General features: G+C 43.8%; 1 protein-coding gene and 1 long non-coding RNA gene across 3 annotated transcripts; both read right to left on the bottom strand.

Annotated features, from left to right (window-relative positions):
- Positions 1–13,752: 13,752 nt before the first annotated feature.
- LOC113032503 (uncharacterized) lies at positions 13,753–17,613 on the bottom strand. Of its 2 annotated transcripts, none has more exons than XM_080308220.1 (7): positions 17,458–17,613; positions 16,499–16,570; positions 16,229–16,330; positions 15,911–16,016; positions 14,949–15,107; positions 14,814–14,870; positions 13,753–14,380 (listed from the first exon to the last, which is right to left on the bottom strand). In XM_080308220.1, the coding sequence occupies exons 1-7, from the start codon at positions 17,596–17,598 to the stop codon at positions 14,133–14,135; spliced, it is 885 nt and encodes a 294-aa protein (XP_080164346.1). In that variant the 5' UTR covers positions 17,599–17,613; the 3' UTR covers positions 13,753–14,132. The 2 variants fall into 2 exon arrangements, with proteins under 2 accessions (XP_080164346.1, XP_080164347.1); XM_080308221.1 differs by having other exon boundaries at positions 14,814–14,867.
- Positions 17,614–18,196: 583 nt separating this feature from the next.
- On the bottom strand, positions 18,197–19,547 carry LOC145431895 (uncharacterized). Its single transcript, XR_013912207.1, has 4 exons — positions 19,433–19,547; positions 19,187–19,349; positions 18,881–19,073; positions 18,197–18,585 (listed from the first exon to the last, which is right to left on the bottom strand). It is a non-coding gene; the product is annotated as an uncharacterized LOC145431895 (long non-coding RNA).
- Between the last annotated feature and the right edge of the window lie 977 nt (positions 19,548–20,524).

Raw genomic sequence — 20,524 nt, 5'->3', positions numbered from 1 at the left:
ATGCTTCAGCGCTCCAGGAGACAACTCTGGCTAGCAGCCATCAGTCGGCCATGTCGCCACAAGTCACGCCCACCTCCATGACGGAGAAACTCAAACTTGTTGGGCTTGGTGATGTTGACATAGAGTCCTGTGAGACATCGGGACAGTGTAAAGAGAGGATGGCTGACCTGGTTTTGCAGTACGAGGATGTCTTTTCCCGCCATCATCTCGACTGTGGGGAAGCCAAAAACTTTGTGCATCGCATCTGCCTCTCAGATAACAGACCTTTCAGACTTCCCTACAGGCGTGTACCCCCAAGCCAGTACCAGAAGCTGAGACAAGTGTTGACTGAGATGGAGGAGAGGGACATCATCAGGAAATCGACCAGTGAGTATGCATCACCATTGGTGCTCGTGTGGAAGAAGAATGGCGATCTACGCATTTGCAACGATTTCCGGTGGCTCAACAAGAGAACACTGAAGGATGCCCATCCTCTTCCACATCAAGCAGATTGTCTGGCTGCTTTGGGGGGAAACAGCCTGTTCAGTACCATGGACTTGACATCTGGCTTCTACAACATGACGCTGCATGAAGATGACAGGAAATATTCTGCCTTCACCACACCCATGGGTCTATATGAGTATAATCGGCTGCCGCAGGGACTGTGCAACAGCCCTGCGAGCTTCATGCGCATGATGACCAGCATCTTTGGTGACCAGAATTATTTGAGCCTGTTGTGTTACCTGGACGATCTCCTGGTGTTTGCTCCAGACGAGGACACTGCCTTGCAGCGCCTGGAAATGGTGTTTGAGAGGCTGCGCGGGCATAACTTGAAGCTGGCCCCCAGAAAGTGCTTCTTCCTGAGGAAATCCGTGAAGTTCCTCGGTCACATCATCGATCAAAATGGGGTATCAACAGACCCATCCAAAGTCGAAGTTATCGCGAACATGACAAGCGTGGACCTCATGGACACTGATGGAGTGACTCCTTCCCAACGAAAGGTCAGATCATTTTTGGGGATGATTAATTACTACCAACACTTTGTCCCCATGTACTCTGCTGTTGCCAGACCTCTGTTTGAGCTCCTGAGAGGTGCTGTGAAGAAGGGCAAGGGAACAACTAAGGTGAGGCGGCCATGCAGGAAGTTGAGTGCTTCGGATTGGACATCCAGAGAAGAGGAGGCTTTTGAGAAGCTCAAGAGCTTGATGTTAAATACAGTCGTTTTGGCTCACCCAGACTTCTCTCGCCCCTTCTTGCTTTCGACAGACGCATCACTGGATGGCATTGGAGCAGTGTTGGCTCAAATCCAGGACGGTGGAACTAAGCCCAGACCGATTGCTTTTGCCAGCAAATCCCTGTCTCAGTCTCAAAGAAACTATCCAGCACACAGGATGGAGTTTCTGGCGTTAAAGTGGTCGGTCTGCGACAAGTTCAGTCATTGGCTCAAAGGTCACAAGTTCACCGTCTGGACTGATAACAACCCCTTGACCCACATTTTAACCAAGCCAAAGCTGGACTGTTGTGAACAACGCTGGGTGGCTAAACTTGCATGACTTTGACATTAAATATGTCCCAGGCCGTCAGAACGTTGTGGCAGATGCCCTGAGCCGATTGCCTTTTGTGAAGGATAATGTAAGTGACAGACTGCTGGCTGAGAGATATGCAGACTTCCTTAATGAGGCAAAAGATGTTTCACATGCATCAATCCAGGGGGCGTTTCGGTGGTCCACCGACTGCAAGGTGAATGGTGGATCCGGTGGTGGAGCTTCCATCATGTCCCAAGGCACGCAGAGTCTGCATCCCTTGGTTCTGGCTGAAGATGCTGTCACAGCTGTTTTGCAGTCACATGTCGAGTGGGATGTTGGCCCAAGAGGGAGAGCAATAGAGGCTTTACATCACCTGCCACAGATGGTGTCCCCCGGTCTGGAGGCCTTACCTGCCCATTCAGAGAGAGAACTTAGGGACGCACAGCTGCAGGATGCAGTGCTTTCCCGCGTCGTCTTCTACGTTGAGAGACACAGGAGACCCTCGAGGAGAGAGCGGGTAGGGGACCCAGTCCTTGTTAAAAAATACCTGAGCCACTGGGAGAAGCTGGTCCTCAACAACGGCGTGTTGTACAGAGTCTCCAGAGACCAGATATCAGGTAACAGACGACTGCAGTTCGTGGTTCCTGACTCGTTGAAGGCTGAGGTCCTCCGAGGGATCCATGATGATGCCGGTCACCAGGGCCAGTTCAGGAGTTTAGACCTGGCTAGAAAGAGATTTTTCTGGTTGAACCTTGGGCGTGATGTGAGAGACCATGTACGGGGATGCCAGCGCTGTGTAGTCAGTAAGACTATCGAACCAGAGGGGCGTGCTCCTTTGGTCAGCGTGTCCTCGTCCAGACCGTTGGAGTTGGTCTGCATCGACTTTTGGTCGGCTGAGGCCTCACACAACAAGTCCGTCGACGTCTTGGTCATCACAGACCACTTCACTGGCTGGGCGCAGGCCTTCCCATGCAAGGACCAGTCGGCCAAACAGGTTGCAAGGCTTCTCTGGGACAGGTACTTCTGTGTGTTCGGGTTTCCGGAAAGGATACACAGTGACCAGGGTGCTAATTTTGAGAGATAAGTGAGCTCCTCAGAGTCTCTGGTGTAAAGAAGACACACACGACACCTTACCACCCGATGGGGAACGGCAGTGTGGAGCGCTTCAACCGGACTCTGGGTGGAATGATTCGTGCCCTACCACCAGACTCGAAAGTGGACTGGCCACGTCGCCTACAGACTCTGACGTTCATGTACAACTGCACCACACATGAGACAACTGAATTTGCACCCTTTTACCTAATGTTTGGTCGCACGCCCCGGTTGCCTGTTGACATTCTGTTCCGCTCTGTCCTGAGCGATCCAGCTGTTACCTGTTATGACAGGTATGTGGTTTCCCTCAGGGAAGATGTGAAGGAAGCAATGGTCATTGCACGCGCCCGAGCTACGCAGGAGAAGCATCGTCACTCGCAACTCTATAACAGGAGAGTGAAGGGTTCCAGGATTGAGGTTGGTGACAGAGTCCTGGTTGCTAACAGGAAAGAGAGGGGAAAGAAGAAGGTTGCTGATCGGTGGGAGTCAACGGTCTACACCGTGATCGATGTGAACCACGATACTCACACTTTCAAGATCCGTGATTCTGTTTCCGGACGAGAGAGAGTGGTCCACCGGAATCTGCTGTTGGTGGCGAATTTCCTGCCCCTGGAGGATGATGCTGGGACCTCATATCACGTCTCCTCTACGTGGGATGTAAACACGGCGCCTGAAGATGATGATGGGGCTGCGTCTGGGGAGGGGGATTTGAATGCCCCTGCTGTGAGCTGTGTTGGTGCTCATGGTAACCGCTCACCCAATGCCATGGGTGGGACAGCTGACCCGGAGGTTATCTCTGAACCTTTGGACCCTGGAGAGAGGACAGTTGCATGGGTGTCGCAGTTGACGGAGTCCAGCCGGTCTCAGGGAGATGTTACTGATGTTTCAAGCGTGGATTCAGTCTTGCCAGCCGCATCGGCCTTGTCTGTTGAAGTGGACTTTGACCAAACCGGTTCTAGCATGGCGTCCCAGGAGGTCAATATTGCTACGAGCTGTGGGGAGGGTGTACAAGTATGCTCTACTACACCTGACGTAGTGGTGGATGTAGTTGCTCCTGCCATTGCTGCTCAGTCCCCAGTGGTTGACTATAGCCAAACCAGGAATGGTTCCCAGATCAGAACCAGACTTGGGCGACTTGTCAAACCTGTGAATAGACTGATCCAGACAATGTCAAATCAAGTCATGGTTCGTGACAGGTTTGATGTGAAGTCAGTTTGTAAGTCCTTGATCCCGTCCTTCTCTAACTAAATGTTCTGTTTATATGCCTACCTGAATGATGGGATTTGTACTTGCTGTTATGTACTCTACATTTTTGCTTTTGTTTTTTTTTCTTTCTGTTGAGCCATGGTACACACCTTGTAAGGGGTTATTAGTAGGGTGTATTTCGGGCACCCTGCTGCCAGTTGCTGGGTTGGGAGTTTGGCGCTCTGCTCCCATCCCACTTCATCCTTAGGGATACGTTTAGTTGGTGTCTGTGATTTTTGACCTGTGGCTGGTTGGTGCATACTAGTGTGGGTACCTGAGGCTCAAATTTGATAAAATTCAGTGGGGGTGAGTGTAACGGAGTTAAAAATACATATGAAAAACATGCACTTACCTGTTCTTAATTATCATTTTAAGTGTGAATTTTATCATTTTTTTTATTGTATTTTATTTTGAAAACCCAGAAACCGGATCTCACTCTAACGTTTAGAAGCTGCTAAGGCTTCCGCTCCTCACAGCGCGCGTTTGCACTGTGAGGGTAAGTCCTGTAATGAAAGGCTCTGGCATTTTTATGGTTTCTGGTGTGAATGTTGTTACATAAGTTGTACATGTCGATGTATATAGGTTCATATTGATGTTAGAAAGTTTCTGTGTAACTGAAACAAAGGCGGGTTGCTGTTAAATAGTGTTTCTGCCGTATTTATGCTCTTTGGCAGTTAGTCTTTGTCAGCCCCCTAGTGGTTGCTGCGCATAGCAGGAAATGTGTTTGGATGTACCGTTTTTCTGTGCTTTTTGTGATGTTGTTTTACATTGTAGGAGCTACAATTGCTGTACCATTGGAAGACACCTGTTGAGTGTGTTTTATGTCTTCTGCAGGTACGTGACCTTGTTAACCGCCATTTTGTCTGTAAAGCACAAGCAAGTGAAGATGTAATGCGCTATTGTTAATTTGACCACTAGAGGGAAATGTTTAGTTGGTGATACTTATGTTATCCTGTTATTCTGTTTTATACGATTGTGAAATGTATTTTATTAGTCATAAGATTTCTTTTGTATACAAGCTCAGTATGACAGAGTGTAAAATGAGAGAAATTATTATTTTCCACCTTTTCTTTATTAAAAGGTTAATTGTAAGTCTGTTAAGACAGTGCGCGTTTGCACTGTGAGGGAGCTACAATTGCTGTACCATCAGAAGACACCTGTTGGGTGTGTTTTATGTCTTCTGCAGGAATAAATCGTGAAAAGCCAATCTTTCTGAGCGTCTGTGATTTTTGAAGAGCTGGAAGTGTTACAGTTATGATAAGAAAATGCAAAGTATTTGAGAATCTAGACTATATTCATAATGTTTCTGCATTGAAAGTAATCTGAAGCGCTACTTAAGTAATTGTGAGATGATAAATATAATAAAAACTCCATCACATTGTAAAAGTGAAAAGTACAGCTCACCATTAAGCTGTTTAAATATGTCAGTGACAGACTCGCTACTTGTTTTGGAATATATCATTCCGATATTTAATTCATTTATATATTCAATACTTGGGTTCTATTCCTCACAGGAAAGTGAAGATGCTGCCCAAAGAGATGAGCAGATACCAGAACCAAGACTGCTGTTTATGTTGTAAATGCAGTTTTGCAAAAAAAACCAAACAAGGCTACATATGAAAACAAGTGAAACCTGCTCAAATATAACACAGTTCTTTTTCAACCATTCAGGAGAACGTCCCTGAAGCAGGAGTTGATGTGAACTGCTCCAGTGGACTAACAGAAAATCAAAGCATCATCTCAATCCTGTCCCTTGCTTTGAGACACAACACTACAGGTGTATTAATGGAGGACTTGCTGAAACTGCTCAAGTTACATTCTGCTGGGACTACTGTAGTTCCATCAAGCAGGTATTTTCTGGAGAAACCCTTCGCTGATATTACAAACTAGTTTAAACGACATTATTACTGTAGAGTTTGTACTAAGTACATTGGGTCTTCACAATCTTTGGAGGAAACACTTAATTGTGTGTCATGTTCTTCATTCACAACAGTGAAAGCCAGTTTAGAGGAAGGTAACTTTTTTATTAGTATACCATTAAAAGATCAGCTAAAAGACATTCTTGAGAACCACAATGTGCATGATCTATGTTTCAGAGGTGATCCCAGTGGTAGCCGTGTAATAAAGGACATATGTGATGGCAGCTTGTATCAGACCTTAAAGTCTACCAGTAAAGATGATTTTCTGTCCCTCACTTTTAATTGTGATGGTGTACCAGTTTTTCAGTCTTCCAAATTTAGTATTTGGCCAATATTGTGTTGCATTAATGAGATACCACCGGAGAGTAGAGACAAACATGTACTTCTATGTGCTTTATGGTTTGGATCCAAAAAGCCAGACATGTCCTCCTTCTTTAAACCATTTGTCGAGGAGTGTGCAAATCTTTCTCAAGTTGGTTTTGAGTGGCAAGATGCTAACAATCAGGCACGGAGACACATGAAAGTACACACATTGTGCTGTGTGTGCGATGTTGTAGCAAGACCATGGTTACAGAATTTCAAACAATTTAATGGTGAATGTGGCTGTGGAGTTTGCCTTCATCCTGGGATGCAAACAAGGAAAGGGAATGGAAACACAAGGATTTACGCATGTCCTGATGAAAAGCCAAGTGACAGAAATCATAAAACCACAGTAGAAATAGGACAAATAGCTGAAAGACAAGGGAAGACTATTTTGGGGATAAAGGGCTCATCTCCTCTTGCAGATTTGCCATTGTTTGATTTTATCAATGGAATGACTACATGCACTGTGTACTGCTTGGTGTGTGCAGATACATGGCATCTTTATGGATGGATTCTAAAAACACTTCTGAGCCATGGTACATTGGTGTACAAACAGCAAGCATAGACAAACACCTCTTGTCTATTAAACCTCCAGGTATCGTCGCTCGAGTTCCAAGATCTTTAATTGAACGCAAATTCTGGAAAGCTCACGAGTGGCAGCATTGGCTTTTGTACTATAGCTTGCCAGTGCTGAAAGGCATACTTCCACAGAAGTATCACTGTCATTGGGCATTACTGGTAGAAGGGATAAGCATTCTCTTGGGGTCCGAATTAAATACTGAACTGATAAGCCACGCACACGACGCATTAGTGTACTTTGTTGGAGGTGTACAATCTCTGTATGGAAAACAGCACATGACATTCAATGTTCATTCATTGTTGCATTTGAGTAAAAGTGTTGTGCAATGGGGTCCTTTATGGGCTCACTCAGCCTTTATGTTTGAAAGTTTCAATGGGTACCTCTTGAAACAAATAAAAAGTAGTCAAGCTGTACCACAACAAATATGCAAACGAGTGGCAGTCCCCCGTGCCTTTCCTCATTTAGCTAAGCAGTTCTTAACAAATGCAGCTGCAGAAGTTAAACAGTTCTGCAATGAAATGAGACAAGGAACCCAGCATGTCAAGACGCATGAAAAGTTTACTCAGGTGACTGCCCTTGGTTCACCAAATGTAAGACAAATATCTCTGAGAGATCAAGCTGCTCTCCACCCAGTTAGAGAGGTTCCCACAAACTCTGTGGTGAGTTCCTACAAGAGAATTTCTGTGAATGTTTGTTCACGGTTACACGTACAGCAAAACAAAACAAAGAAACAATTATGTGGTGCTTTTAAAAAATGGAAGTATTTTTGCTGTCTCACACTTTGTTGAAATGGATAGTCATTGTTTATATGGTATAGGAAAATATGGTAATTGCACAGTGCAAAAGTTAGCCAGAGGTTCTCTTATCAGAACTCAGCTGAGCTATATGTCAACTGTTCACTTTCCCACAGGCTTCTACAAAGCCATAAATGCTACTCAGATAGTTAGGCCATGTATGTACATACAGTGTCCAGACTCTACCTCAATTGTATGTCAGCTACTGAATACATACAGTACTATTGCAAATGATTTAATCTTAAATCTTATTGTAAATGATTCAATCTAAATGTGAAGGTGGATCTACTGATTATGGGGTTGATTATGGGAGAGATTCAAAGGCTTTCAATTGTGTCAAATGTCATTCTAATTAAGAGTGAAATGTGCAGCTAACAAGGTCTAAAGCCATAGCGGTTCATAAAGGTGGCGCATTCACGCTGTCATTTCTGAACAGCGTCTTTATTGAAATATGGGTTTCTGACCTGAGTGGAATATATTTCTGTCAAAACATTTTGCAATGCATGTTCACAACATTTTTGCATTTCAATGTAATTCCATTAAGCTAGTACCCGTAGCCGGTTACCAAGATTACGTGAAGTACCCTCAGAAGGTCTGCTAGATGATGTTAATGCAGCACTACGGACAATACCTACAACCACGATTACCGACACTAACAAGCTGATCTACAATACGGCAGCAGTGATCAGTGAGATGCTTGGCTACAAGTTGAACAGCGACAGGGGGCAGTACCCTCCATGGAGAAGGAGGCTAGAGGGCAAGATCAAAGTAGCACGGAGGGAGGTTAGCCAACTAACGGAGTTGCAGCAAGGTGCGACAAATAAGGTGCCTAAGAAATACAGCAAGCTGTCCATACCTGAGGCCTTGGAAACTGCCAAGCAAAGACTCACAGCCTTGGCCAGCCGCTTGAGGAGGTACACCAGAGAGATAGAAGGCAGGAGAATAAACCAGCTGTTCTCCACAGAACCAGCAAAGGTGTACTCTCAGTGGCAAGGGAAGAGAACAGCACCACCAAGGCTGGAGATGGAACAATACTGGAAGAGCATATGGGAGAAGGATGCAACCCATAACGGCAATGCTCAGTGGCTAGAGGATCTGAGGGCAGACCACAGCGACCTCCCTGAACAGGGTCCAGTAACCATCACAGTGGCAGATATCCAAGAAAGGGTCTCCAGTATGAAGAGTTGGACAGCACCAGGGCCCGACATGGTTCACGCCTACTGGCTGAAGAAGCTGACTGCACTCCACGAGCGTCTGGCAGCACAAATGAACCAGCTGCTAGTTAACGAGAGACACCCGGAATGGCTAACCGAAGGTCAGACGGTCCTGATCCCCAAGGACCCCAAGAAGGGACCGGTCCCCTCCAACTACCGACCAATAACCTGCCTCAGTACTACATGGAAGCTCCTGTCAGGCATCATATCGGCTAAGATGAACAGGCACATGGGTCAATACATGAGCGGGACACAGAAAGGAATTGGCAAGAATACCAGAGGCGCAAAACACCAGCTACTGGTAGACAGAACAATCAGCCGAGACTGCAAGACCAGACTGACCAACCTGTGCACTGCCTGGATTGATTACAAGAAGGCCTATGACTCAATGCCCCACAGCTGGATACTGGAATGCCTAGAATTGTACAAGATCAATGGGACCCTAAGAGCCTTCATCAGGAACTCAATGGGGATGTGGCGTACAACACTAGAGGCCAACTCCAAGCCCATAGCACAAGTCACCATCAAGTGTGGGATCTACCAAGGAGATGCTCTGTCCCCACTGCTGTTCTGCATAGGCCTGAACCCCCTCAGTGAGATCATTAACAAGACTGGCTACGGATACCGACTACGGAACGGAGCAGTTGTCAGCCACCTCCTGTACATGGATGACATCAAGCTGTATGCCAAGAGTGAACGAGACATCGATTCACTGATCCACACTACCAGGCTATACAGCAATGACATTGGAATGTCGTTCGGACTGGAGAAGTGTAGTCGGATGGTATCAAAGAGAGGGAAGGTAGTCAGAACTGAGGGGATTGAACTACCAGAAGGCAACATTGCAGACATAGAGGACAGTTACAAGTACCTGGGGATCCCGCAGGCAAATGGGAACCATGAAGAGGCCGCTAGAAAGGCTGCAACCACCAAGTACCTGCAGAGGGTCAGGCAAGTCCTGAGGAGTCAGTTGAATGGAAAGAACAAGATCCGGGCCATCAACACGTACGCCCTGCCCGTGATCAGGTACCCTGCTGGGGTAATAGGCTGGCCAAAGGAGGAGATAGAAGCCACTGACATAAAGACAAGAAAGCTCCTTACCATGCATGGAGGGTTTCACCCCAAGTCCAGCACCCTGAGGCTGTACGCTAAGCGGAAGGAAGGGGGCCGGGGACTGGTGAGTGTCAGCACCACAGTCCAGGATGAGACAAGGAACATCCAAGAATACATTGGGAAGACGGCCCCAACTGACCGAGTGCTCAGTGAATACCTCAGGCAGCAGAAACCCAAGAAAGAGGAGGGAGACGAGGAACCATCATGGAAGGACAGGCCCCTGCACGGTATGTACCACCGGCAGATAGAGGAGGTGGCTGATATCCAGAAATCCTACCAGTGGCTGGACAAAGCTGGACTGAAAGACAGCACAGAGGCACTAATCATGGCAGCACAAGAACAAGCTCTGAGTACAAGATCCATAGAGGCTGGGGTCTATCACACCAGGCAAGACCCCAGGTGCAGGCTGTGTAAAGATGCCCCAGAGACAATCCAGCACATAACAGCAGGGTGCAAGATGCTAGCAGGCAAGGCATACATGGAACGCCATAACCAAGTGGCCGGCATAGTGTACAGGAACATCTGTGCCGAGTATAACCTGGAAGTCCCGAGGTCAAAATGGGAGATGCCCCCAAGGGTGGTGGAGAATGACCGAGCTAAGATCCTGTGGGACTTCCAGATACAGACGGACAAAATGGTGGTGGCTAACCAACCGGACATAGTGGTGGTAGACAAACAGAAGAAGACGGCCGTAGTGATCGATGTAGCGGTTCCGAATGACAGCAATATCAGAAAGAAGGAACACGAGAAGCTGGAGAAATACCAAGGGCTCAGACAAGAGCTCGAGAAGATGTGGAGGGTGAAGGTAAGGGTGGTCCCCGTGGTAATCGGAGCACTAGGTGCGGTGACTCCCAAGCTAGGCAAGTGGCTCCAGCAGATCCCGGGAATAACATCGGAGATCTCTGTCCAGAAGAGCGCAGTCCTGGGAACAGCTAAGATACTGCGCAGGACCCTCAAGCTCCCAGGCCTCTGGTAGAGGACCCGAGCTTGAAGGATAAACCGCCCGCAGGGGCGTGCTGGGTGTTTATATATATATATATATATACATTGCATGCTAGTGTTGATGTTTAGCAAAGGACAGAAATCGCAAAAACATTGCATTTTCATACTTTTCTCCATTTTTTAAAACCACCTCTTTCTGAGCAAAGCACACTGACTGTTAGCTAACGTCAGATTTGACTCCACCATAAACCAAGCGTTCATAGTAATTAAAAACAAATCGAACAAACAAACAACAATTTGCACATTACCTTTCTTATAAAGCGTGGTTGTTCTATCTTTGCAGGTGTTTTCCGCCGTTATCCAATTCCATGGGCCTGTCTCAATATGCGTACTTGCGTTCTTGTGTACTCGTGATACGTCATCAGTTGGAGACCAAGTACTGTTCCAATTCAAAGTATGCATCAAGCCGAGAACGCAAAAAATTCCCCGTGTTCTCGCTCCGCCTGTTTTATCGAGCATGCATCGGTGGTGACTTGTGTGGGCTTGGTACAGCTAAATATCCCAGAATGCATTTCGTCCAAAACTCAAACGCGGCAATGGCGGACGAGCGCGGCTAAAAACTTTTAAATATTACTCTTTCTGGGTCACAAAATAAACTTTTAAGTTATTTTCAAGCGAGAATGTAGCTGTGTAAACTTCAAATATCTGCTCGATTTATCAAGATATCATATATTTCCAAACGTGCTCCAACGTTTTCGGAGACGTCTGTAACCCGCCAGCTCCATGGCAGACAGCGAGGTTGAGGATCACGAGAACAGCGGACTCCCGGTACATCGTTTTCAATCCCCCCGCGGTCTTTTCGCTGCTCAGGTTAAACAAACCCCAAAGCCCAGCAGCTTTCTATTGTATTGAGTGTCAACTAAAATAAAAATAAAAGCGTTCTAACATCTCACCTGCTTGTTTTTATTAAGGCATACATGTACACTATTTTCATTAATAGAGATTTTGCTACTTAGGTTAAACATGATATATAAGTCACTTAGATCACTTCTAAATGTTAATGTTTGGTTTATTTCAGTGTTTTATTTCCTGAGTAAACCGGTTTGGCTGTGATTAAAGTTAAGCTTCATAACATATTACTCACAGTTAAATTAAGAGAGGACGGCAGTAAAAACTCCAGACCTGAGACATCATCAAGTACGCTGGTGTTCCAATTGTACAAATCGCGAGTCCATGCTCATGTTCTCGGCAAGTCTGGACTCGCCGCATGTGTTTGCAACAAACTTGCCGTTTATTTTGCAAATCGAGCTCAACACTGCCTCTAGCATCCTGGAGCACTTCTGTTGTGTTTTGGAGTTTGTACGTGTTTTGGAGTTTGCTTTGGAGTTTGTACGTGCTTTAGCGTTTGTACGTGTTTTGGAGTTTGTACGTGTTTTGGAGCTTGTACGTGTTTTGGAGTTTGTACGTGCTTTAGTGTTTGTACGTGTTTTGGAGTTTGTACGTGTTTTGGAGCTTGTTCATGCTTTGTCTCTAGGGGCCACCGTAGGACGGTGCTAACGCGCTAACGCGTTGACGCCGTACAGCCCCACACATGGGGTGATCTGCACCAACGGAGATTTGCTGCCTCCAGTTGAACTTCATCACATGGCTGAGGTGATTGGCTAATCGTGCAGCCTTCTTTAGTGTTGGCCAGTGGGTCAGAAGGCTGTCTTTCACTTGGCTTGAGAAAAGCTGCAACTTCCTCATGAAAGCCTTTACTGCACTGTACATCCCCTGCACTGCAGTTTGACATTTAGTTGGTTCATTAGTGCAGTCACATCCACAGCAGAGGTCTGCCACCCAGTCTTCATCTGAAAGCTCTGGGACGTGATTTGTTCACACAGACATCCTGAATCTGTTTTCTCAGATCCCAGACACTTTTCAGTACCTTGCTTAGGCTGAGCCACCTGACAGGGCAGTGATAGCTGATGTCACCATGTTCCATCTCATTTTCCTCTAAAAGAGCAACAAATTGTCTGTGATTTATTGCTCTGATGAAGTTAACTGTTTTAGTTACAACATCAACAACGGGGTCCATTTTTAACACTGTCTTACACAACACTTCCTGATGTATAATACAATGCAAAAATGTCAATTTAACAACACCACAGCACTGGCCAAGAAATCACAGCAGCGTCTCTTCTTTCTCCGCAAACTAAGAAGAGCAGGAGCACCAGCCCCCATCATGTACACTTTCTACAGAGGCACCATCGAGAGCATCCTGTCGAGCTGCATCACTGTGTGGTTTGGAGCCTGCAATGCGTCCTGTCATAGAACCCTCCAACGCATAGTGAGAGCTGCAGAGAGGATCATTAGTGTCTCTCTCCCCTCCCTCCAGGACATTCACAGCTCCCGTCTCACTAAAAAAGCCCTTTGCATAGCGGCTAATCCCACGCACCCAATGCAAAGCTTCTTCAAGCTGCTGCCGTCGGGGAGGAGACTGCGGAGTCTCCAGGCCAGGACCAGCAGACTGAAGGACAGCTTCATCCATCAGGCTGTCAGGAAGCTTAACTCCCTCCCGATTCTGCCCCCTCTCCCCTCTTCTCCTCCATGGTCTCACTGAACTCTGTCACACACACACACACACACACACACACATACGGGTCTATGTGGTATGGCGGGACTATACTACGTCAATCCGCCCGGTGGTGGTTTAAGTGGACTACCCTTTTGAAAGGACTTAGAGCCAAGGGAGCGAGGTTAAAGTGTTCGAAAAAATCTGAAAAAAATTTGGGTCACTTCAGACCTCATACACTCCCTATAGAAGTCTAGATACACTGATACACACCAACCAGACTCTATTGTGTTTTCTGGAGACATTGTCCACTTGACAACAATGTGTTTTATGAGGTCCAAAAAAAGCAATATTGGGTCTTTAAAGGGACAATGATGTAATATTTAAATAGCTCATCATTACCATGAATACACATCTGACAGGACACAGGATTACTGGAACATCATTTTATTAGTGTTCTTGGATCTGAACATTAATTTTAACCATAAATAAAAAAAGAAATCTATGGACAAAAATGCCCACGCTTCCCACAGAAATATAAAAATATAGAAAACAGAAAAATTAAAAACATTTAAAATGAATTTTAATAGTTTAAAGGTAAATATTAAGGGGAGAAAATATGCATTTATAATTTTTTATTTTAAATATAACCCGTCAAAAAAAACCCTAAATAAATTAAATGTAAAAATTATGAAATACAAACTACTTCTGTATTTAACAAGAACTTTTTTTTCTTTAAACAGAACATCAGTGTTAACAACAATTGGCAATCTGACCAAGATGTAAAACCACAGCTCTCTAAACAGTTATTTTAGTTCATTTTTTTCTGCCTTTTTGCAGTTAATCCTCTGTTTCTTACAAAATCTCTTATGTTTTGAACTGTTCTTCCTGCCAACACCGGATCTTCTACCAATTTGCAATGACTGCATTCATTTTTGGTGGCTAGTTTCCCTTCGTTTATGTGGTCTTTCAAATGCCTCATCACTGCAGCAACCTCAGCCTTGGACCACATGTTTTTGGGAGCTCTTCGGGAATTGTGGGATTGAGCAGCATTTTTCTCTGGAAGATATATAAAGTAGTAGTAGTTAAAACAAACAAAAAACCAAACAAAAAAAACCAAAAAACATTTGCTTGTTAAAAGAATGGATGCTACCCTGTACTAACTTCTGAAATGTGTTGCTACCATCAATATCAAAACGAGCTAAAATTCTGTTTGAAAATTTATCAAATTTCTAAAATGAGACAACATTTAGTGTTCCGCTGTGAATAAAAGACTGAATAAAAAGTTGAATAAAAGTCTCTTGATGCATGCTCAATCATCCAGGTAAGTAAATCCCAAAACGTTGATTCTGTTAATCTGGACGTAGCGTTTTCAGTGGGAGAAACATTTTGTCACTCATCCAAGTGACTTTTTGCCACCACTCTGCAGTTTGCCATATGTTGCAAAGTGATGAAACAATAATAAGCTTCGAGAACCAACTGCACCCCTTACCTTCAGAGGGAGCAGCAGTCTCACTTGCTGCAGGCATTGTGAGTAGTCCTTCATCTGCTGATTACACAATTTGATTAAGTTTTAATATTTGTAACAAACATTTTATCCACAGAAACCAAGCTAGTGGTAACTTACCACAATCTACAGTGTCTTGGGGCTGCGCTGTGTTTGTGGAATCAGCTACTGCATGTACAGGCTCACTGGTGCCACACGCCGACATTGTGAGTGATGTGTCATCATCATCTGATTCACTCTCACTGTCCTTTGTTTCAGCATCACTTAATGCAATTTCATCTGAGAAATTGTGGGGGAAAAAAACCAAAAAAACCAAACACATACAACCCCCCCAAAAACCTCACATTAACAACGAGATATGACAAAAAACAGAGCAAATACTGGAAATTATAGTACATAGTTTTACTATTTAAGGCCTGCTGCTGGGTTGTTGCCCTCCTATGGCCTACTCCACATCCAGGTAGCACCTCCATGCTCTGGACACTACACTAACAGACACAGCAAACCTTCTTGCCACAGCTCACATTGATGTGCTACGCTAGATGAGCTGCACTACCTGAGCCACTTGTGTGGGTTGTAGACTGTCTCATGCTACCACTAAAATGAAATCACCGCCAGCATTCAAAAGTGACCATAACATCAGCCAGAAAGAATAAGTGCTGAGAAGTGGTCTGTGGTCACCACCTGCAGAACCAGTCCTTTATTATGGTGAATTGACTATAATTTCCACTTGTTGTCTACTCTATTTGCAAAACAGCATGTGAAACTGGTTGTCAGTGTTACTTCCTAAGTGAACAGTTTGATATAACAGAAGTGTGACTGACTTGGAGTAACATCGCATTGTTTAAGTGTTCCCTTTATTATTTTGAGCAGTTTATGTTATGGAATGGGGAATTGAGGACAATCCCAAGTATACCATTTTTACAAGGTCCTGCACCAATGAGGTAATACTACATTTCTTTAATTAGACGTGACCACCCATTAATTAAAAAGGGAGCAGTGTTCATTTCAGCTAGTCTTAACTTGTTGAACTCCATTAATGCTTTTTACTATATAATGTACCTATTCACTAAATGTCTCACCTTTGCACTTATAGCCAAGCCACTTGAGGGAGGAAACCAGTCCCACACACTGAATGCACTTGTCCAAAGATGATATTGTTGTGCACACCAGACGATGATTGTGACACTGTTAGCAAAATATTACAACATTTATTTGTTTTGGACAGTTGGAAAGGTGAGGTGTTTTCAATTCAGTTGCAGATATCAACTAATAAACTTCGTCCATGTAAATCACATCACACCCAGGTGACTGCCAAACACACACACACACAGCATCCATAAAGAATGATGATAGATTAAATTATTAGTTCATTAAGTGGTACACTGGATTATATTTACCCTTTCAGGCTCTGGATGTTTCAGGTCCAGATCATTGTTTGGAAAGCTGTTTGGTTGCGGCTTTAGGCAGCTCACAGTCTTCTGAATCTGGCTGGTCTCAGTCTTCGTGTGTAACAGATAGAGAATGAAGACAAAAGAACAGTAATCTGACAGTTACTAAAAATGCATCACTCAAGAGGATGAATAGACCATTTCACTATCGGCAAATAGCGTAAGGTACACATCGTGCATGAGAAACATTCATTAAAATCTGTCCTAGGTCAATGTTACCTCTTCAAAATCTTGCACTGAAGAAGAATGCATGGCTTCTGAGCCTTGCTGAGGCATTTCTTCATCAAGATCCTGCAACAAAGAAAAGATGGCACAAAGATTAGACCAAGTGCTCTTCTTGCAACTGTACTGGGCAGGCCTGTGCTTCTGTTTTTAATTTGCATGTGTGTGTGTGTGTGTGTGTGTGGGGGGGGGGGGGGGGGGGGGGCTTTCCACTCAAGAAATGTTTTCTTCTGAAAAAAATACTGGCTACAATAATTAACAACTGATTCCTTTGCAATCATCCATCCTCTTCCACTTATCCTTATCAGGATTGTGGGGTAGCAGTTTTGGGGCCTATACCAGCTACCATAGGGCAGTACAACCTGGACAGATCACCAGTCTAACATGGAAGGACAAGCATTTGCATTCACACCAAAGGGCAGTTTTGAATCACCAGTTAACCTAACCCCATAAGCTACATCTTTGGACTGTGGGAAGAAGCCAGAGTACACAGCCAGAGAGAGCCCATGCACTAAAGCAGTAAAAAGTGCCTAAAACAAGTTAAGAAGTTGTATAGTACTATCTATCTTAATGTTCAAGCCTGAGTTTCAAAAAATTTCAACATAGAAACAAAGCACATGCAGTCAGTTCTGCATGCTGTAGGTCAAACTGTCAAGACATACGAGAAGACCCCTCCTAAAACCAGAGTGATGTCACCATGAAGCAAACTTTGACGGAGTCCCCCAATAACAGTGTGGTCCTCCTAAGTCACATTTGGGTGGTTAACACACACACACACACACTCAGATGTTATCCAGACTTGCACTTTGAAACAATGAAAAGGACCTACAAGCCACGGTCCATGTAAATCACATCACACCCAGGTGACAGCCAAACACACACACACACAGCATCCATAAAGAATGATGATAGATTAAATTATTAGTTCATTAAGTGGTACACTGGATTATATTTACCCTTTCAGGCTCTGGATGTTTCAGGTCCAGATCATTGTTTGGAAAGCTGTTTGGTTGCGGCTTTAGGCAGCTCACAGTCTTCTGAATCTGGCTGGTCTCCGTCTTCGTGTGTAACAGATAGAAAATGAATATACAGTGCATTTTTGAAGAGGATTTTGAAACATTAAATAAACTGTATGAGAAAGATAAGTTTCAAGCTATTGTCTTTAAAATATTCACTGTCATGTATAGAGAATTTAAGGCCCTATGATTAAGAGACAAATAGTCAGTGTGATTTCTTTATTTTTTAAGCCATTGCTAAAGGAGTAAAACAATCACCTGTAGCAGCAACGAACTGTCACTAGGGCCCATTTATCTTCAAGGGACAAAATTTAAAATGAATCTAACTAAAGAGGCTACACAGCAAAATCTCCAGTGTTAAATTAACACTAGAGAGTGTCTATATGGGTCCACACAACACTGTTGAGTGTTGAATTAACACTTTTGACAGTGTTATATGTTTAAAAGTAACCTAGTCAGTTTTGAAGATTAACAAAGACTAACACTGAGCAGTGCTGATTTTCTAACACTGGAATATTTCTAACATTTTGAGTTATTTTCCAGTGTTAGAAAATCAGCACTGCTCAGTGTTAGCCATTGTTAATCTTCAAAACTGACTAGGTTACTTTTAAACATATAACACTGTCAAAAGTGTTAATTTAACACTCAACAGTGTTGTATTTAACACTCAGAGGTGTGGACCCTTATAGACACTCTCCAGTGTTAATTTAACACTGGAGATTTTGCTGTGTAGAATCACATTAAACATCAATCACTGTTAAAATTTAGAAACCGAAAGCCATTTTTTATTTCTGCATACCTGCTGATATTTTTTTAGTGCTTTTAGAGGGCTTTGATGTGGCAGCCATCACAATTGCCTGTTTTCCATTAGTACCTACCCCTGTTTTTCCAGTAGGTTATAGTACCATGTAGTTTTTCAGTAACTACTGCACCAAGGTTCCAAGTGATCCAAAGTGATCAGAAAATTTGACATAGACTGAATGCCACCAGGTGGCTGGTCAATGGTGTCACTCGATAAGTTATGAGTGCGCCTCCTTCGTGAAAATCCAAGCCATCATTTTTGAAACTCTGAAATGTTTGAAATAGCGACCAAAATTAACAGCGTGATCCCTGAATTGAACACTAAAGTATAGACTGAGCAGCAGGCATTTTGTCACCTTGACGTCCATGCTTGCTGTGGCATTTATATCACTGGATGCTCGGCTGCATTGCTATAGTTACCCCAGGCACAGTAGGTGATACTCAATTTCAGTGAAAAACTAGATGCCGTAAGTCACGTTAAGCCAATTTGAGTAGGTACAAATGTAAAAATGGCTTAGGGTATGCAATTTATCAGTTCCAAAAAGTACAATTGTAGAAATACCTTGCATCTCCAGAGCCAATCCGAGTCACCATAATTATAGTCTATTTCTTCGCCTGGACTTATGTCTCTGCTTGCAAATAAGCATAGATGGGGCTTTCCATTGATATTTAATATTTTCATCTTAGCACTTGGACTGATGTGGTTGTCGTTGACAAGTCTGCCTAATGACCCATCTTCTTGAGATGCATCCACACTGTGGGGTTAGGCAAAAAAGTATTAGCTTAACTAGTTAGGAAGCTTTTTTTTCATAAATCAAAAGCAATGTGTAATTTAATCTTAATCAAACTACACTGATATAATACGCACCACCAGAGTTTTCCATCAAACTTGAATTCAAACATGAACACCTTCAGGCTGTCATGATAAACTCTGTGTCTCCGCTCACATTCTTCTTTTGTTATGAGTTTACCTCTGTATTCCAAAAGAAAGTCTCCTTTTTGGAATGGAACAGTCGTGAAAATGCCCCGACCTGAATTGCAGAGGCATACCAAGTGAGTGACAAAAGACAAAGTGACAAACTCCAAATCTAATCCAAACTAAAGACCAACTTACCTTTGAAGGCATTTATGTAGTGGATATCAAGTCCCAGTTTGTCCCTTCCAGCAGAAACATGACAGACTGCATCCTCCCGTGGAGGAATGCGTCTCCTTCGCATGTTCTCCTGTACGATTTGATTGGCTGTATTACCAAAGCATATAAAGTATTACGATTATCGTCATCATTGTCATCATCATCAGTAGTAGCAGAACTAGCAGTAGTGTAGTTTACAGCATAAACACAGCTGACTTATTCATAGTGCTAATTTATGCCTTCTTTTAAAATGTTAAAGGCCTAGTACTCAAAATGGCGACATGTGACATTTCTGTAATGGCGACTGCAGAGAGTGATACAAGTACTGAGAAAGCTTAGGCATCAAAACTGTAAGAAGTTTTTTCTTCAGGCATATAAATAAATACACGACTAAATACACTTATACCCTTGCTTTTATTTTAGGGCTGTCAGCAGAATGGACAGACATTGGACAAACTGCCCGAAATTAGCTAACAGCGACATCAGGGATTTTGACTCAGACTGCGCTGGTTTAATTGTTAATCGCGTTAGTCGCGATGTCGGCATTAACACGTTTAAGCCACAATAATGCTTTAACACCGAGTAAATCCTAACACGGGTTAGCCCGCTTTATCGCGTTGACGCGGTTAGTCGTCAGCCCTATTTTATTTACTCAATGACAAACGCTGGGGCCGTTTTACTTCTTCAAAGACTCACTAACAGTCCATAAAGCATAAATTAAACCAGTTTAATATAGGCCTGTGCACCTATAATTTCATATAGTATTAAAGTCATGGTGCATTTTACATTAAAAAAGGCTTACCTTTGTGTTTTTAATCCGTCTTCGTATTGCCGTCGACATACACTTGTTAAAGGGCACGCGCGCGAAAGTTGTGGCGCCGTTTCCTGTAGGTACCGCCTATATATATAGCCTACCAATCACAATGACTTCCGGCCGTGTGTATTGAAAATGTGTATTAAATTGCAGTACCTACACACATCCACTCTAACTCGAAACGTCGCTGTGCAATACACTGGAATACACAAAAATCAGGTGAGGGGGTATAGGTGGACTTTTAAGAAAATCAGAAAATC

This window comes from Astatotilapia calliptera, chromosome 11, assembly GCF_964374335.1.
Source record: "Astatotilapia calliptera chromosome 11, fAstCal68.1, whole genome shotgun sequence".
Taxonomy (NCBI): domain Eukaryota; kingdom Metazoa; phylum Chordata; class Actinopteri; order Cichliformes; family Cichlidae; genus Astatotilapia; species Astatotilapia calliptera.
The sequence above is the reverse complement of the archived record's forward strand: the minus strand, read 5'-3'. Positions and strand labels throughout refer to the sequence as shown.

Excerpts from the sequence above, each read along its gene's own strand:
- LOC113032503 (XM_080308220.1), bottom strand. The coding sequence starts at position 17,598 with ATGCACTGTATATTCATTTTCTATCTGTTACACACGAAGACGGAGACC. Across the intron at positions 16,571-17,457 it reads AACATCCAGAGCCTGAAAGG|GATCTTGATGAAGAAATGCC; the intron begins GTAAATATAATC and ends TCTTTGTTGCAG. Across the intron at positions 14,871-14,948 it reads CCAAGACACTGTAGATTGTG|CAGATGAAGGACTACTCACA; the intron begins GTAAGTTACCAC and ends TTGTGTAATCAG.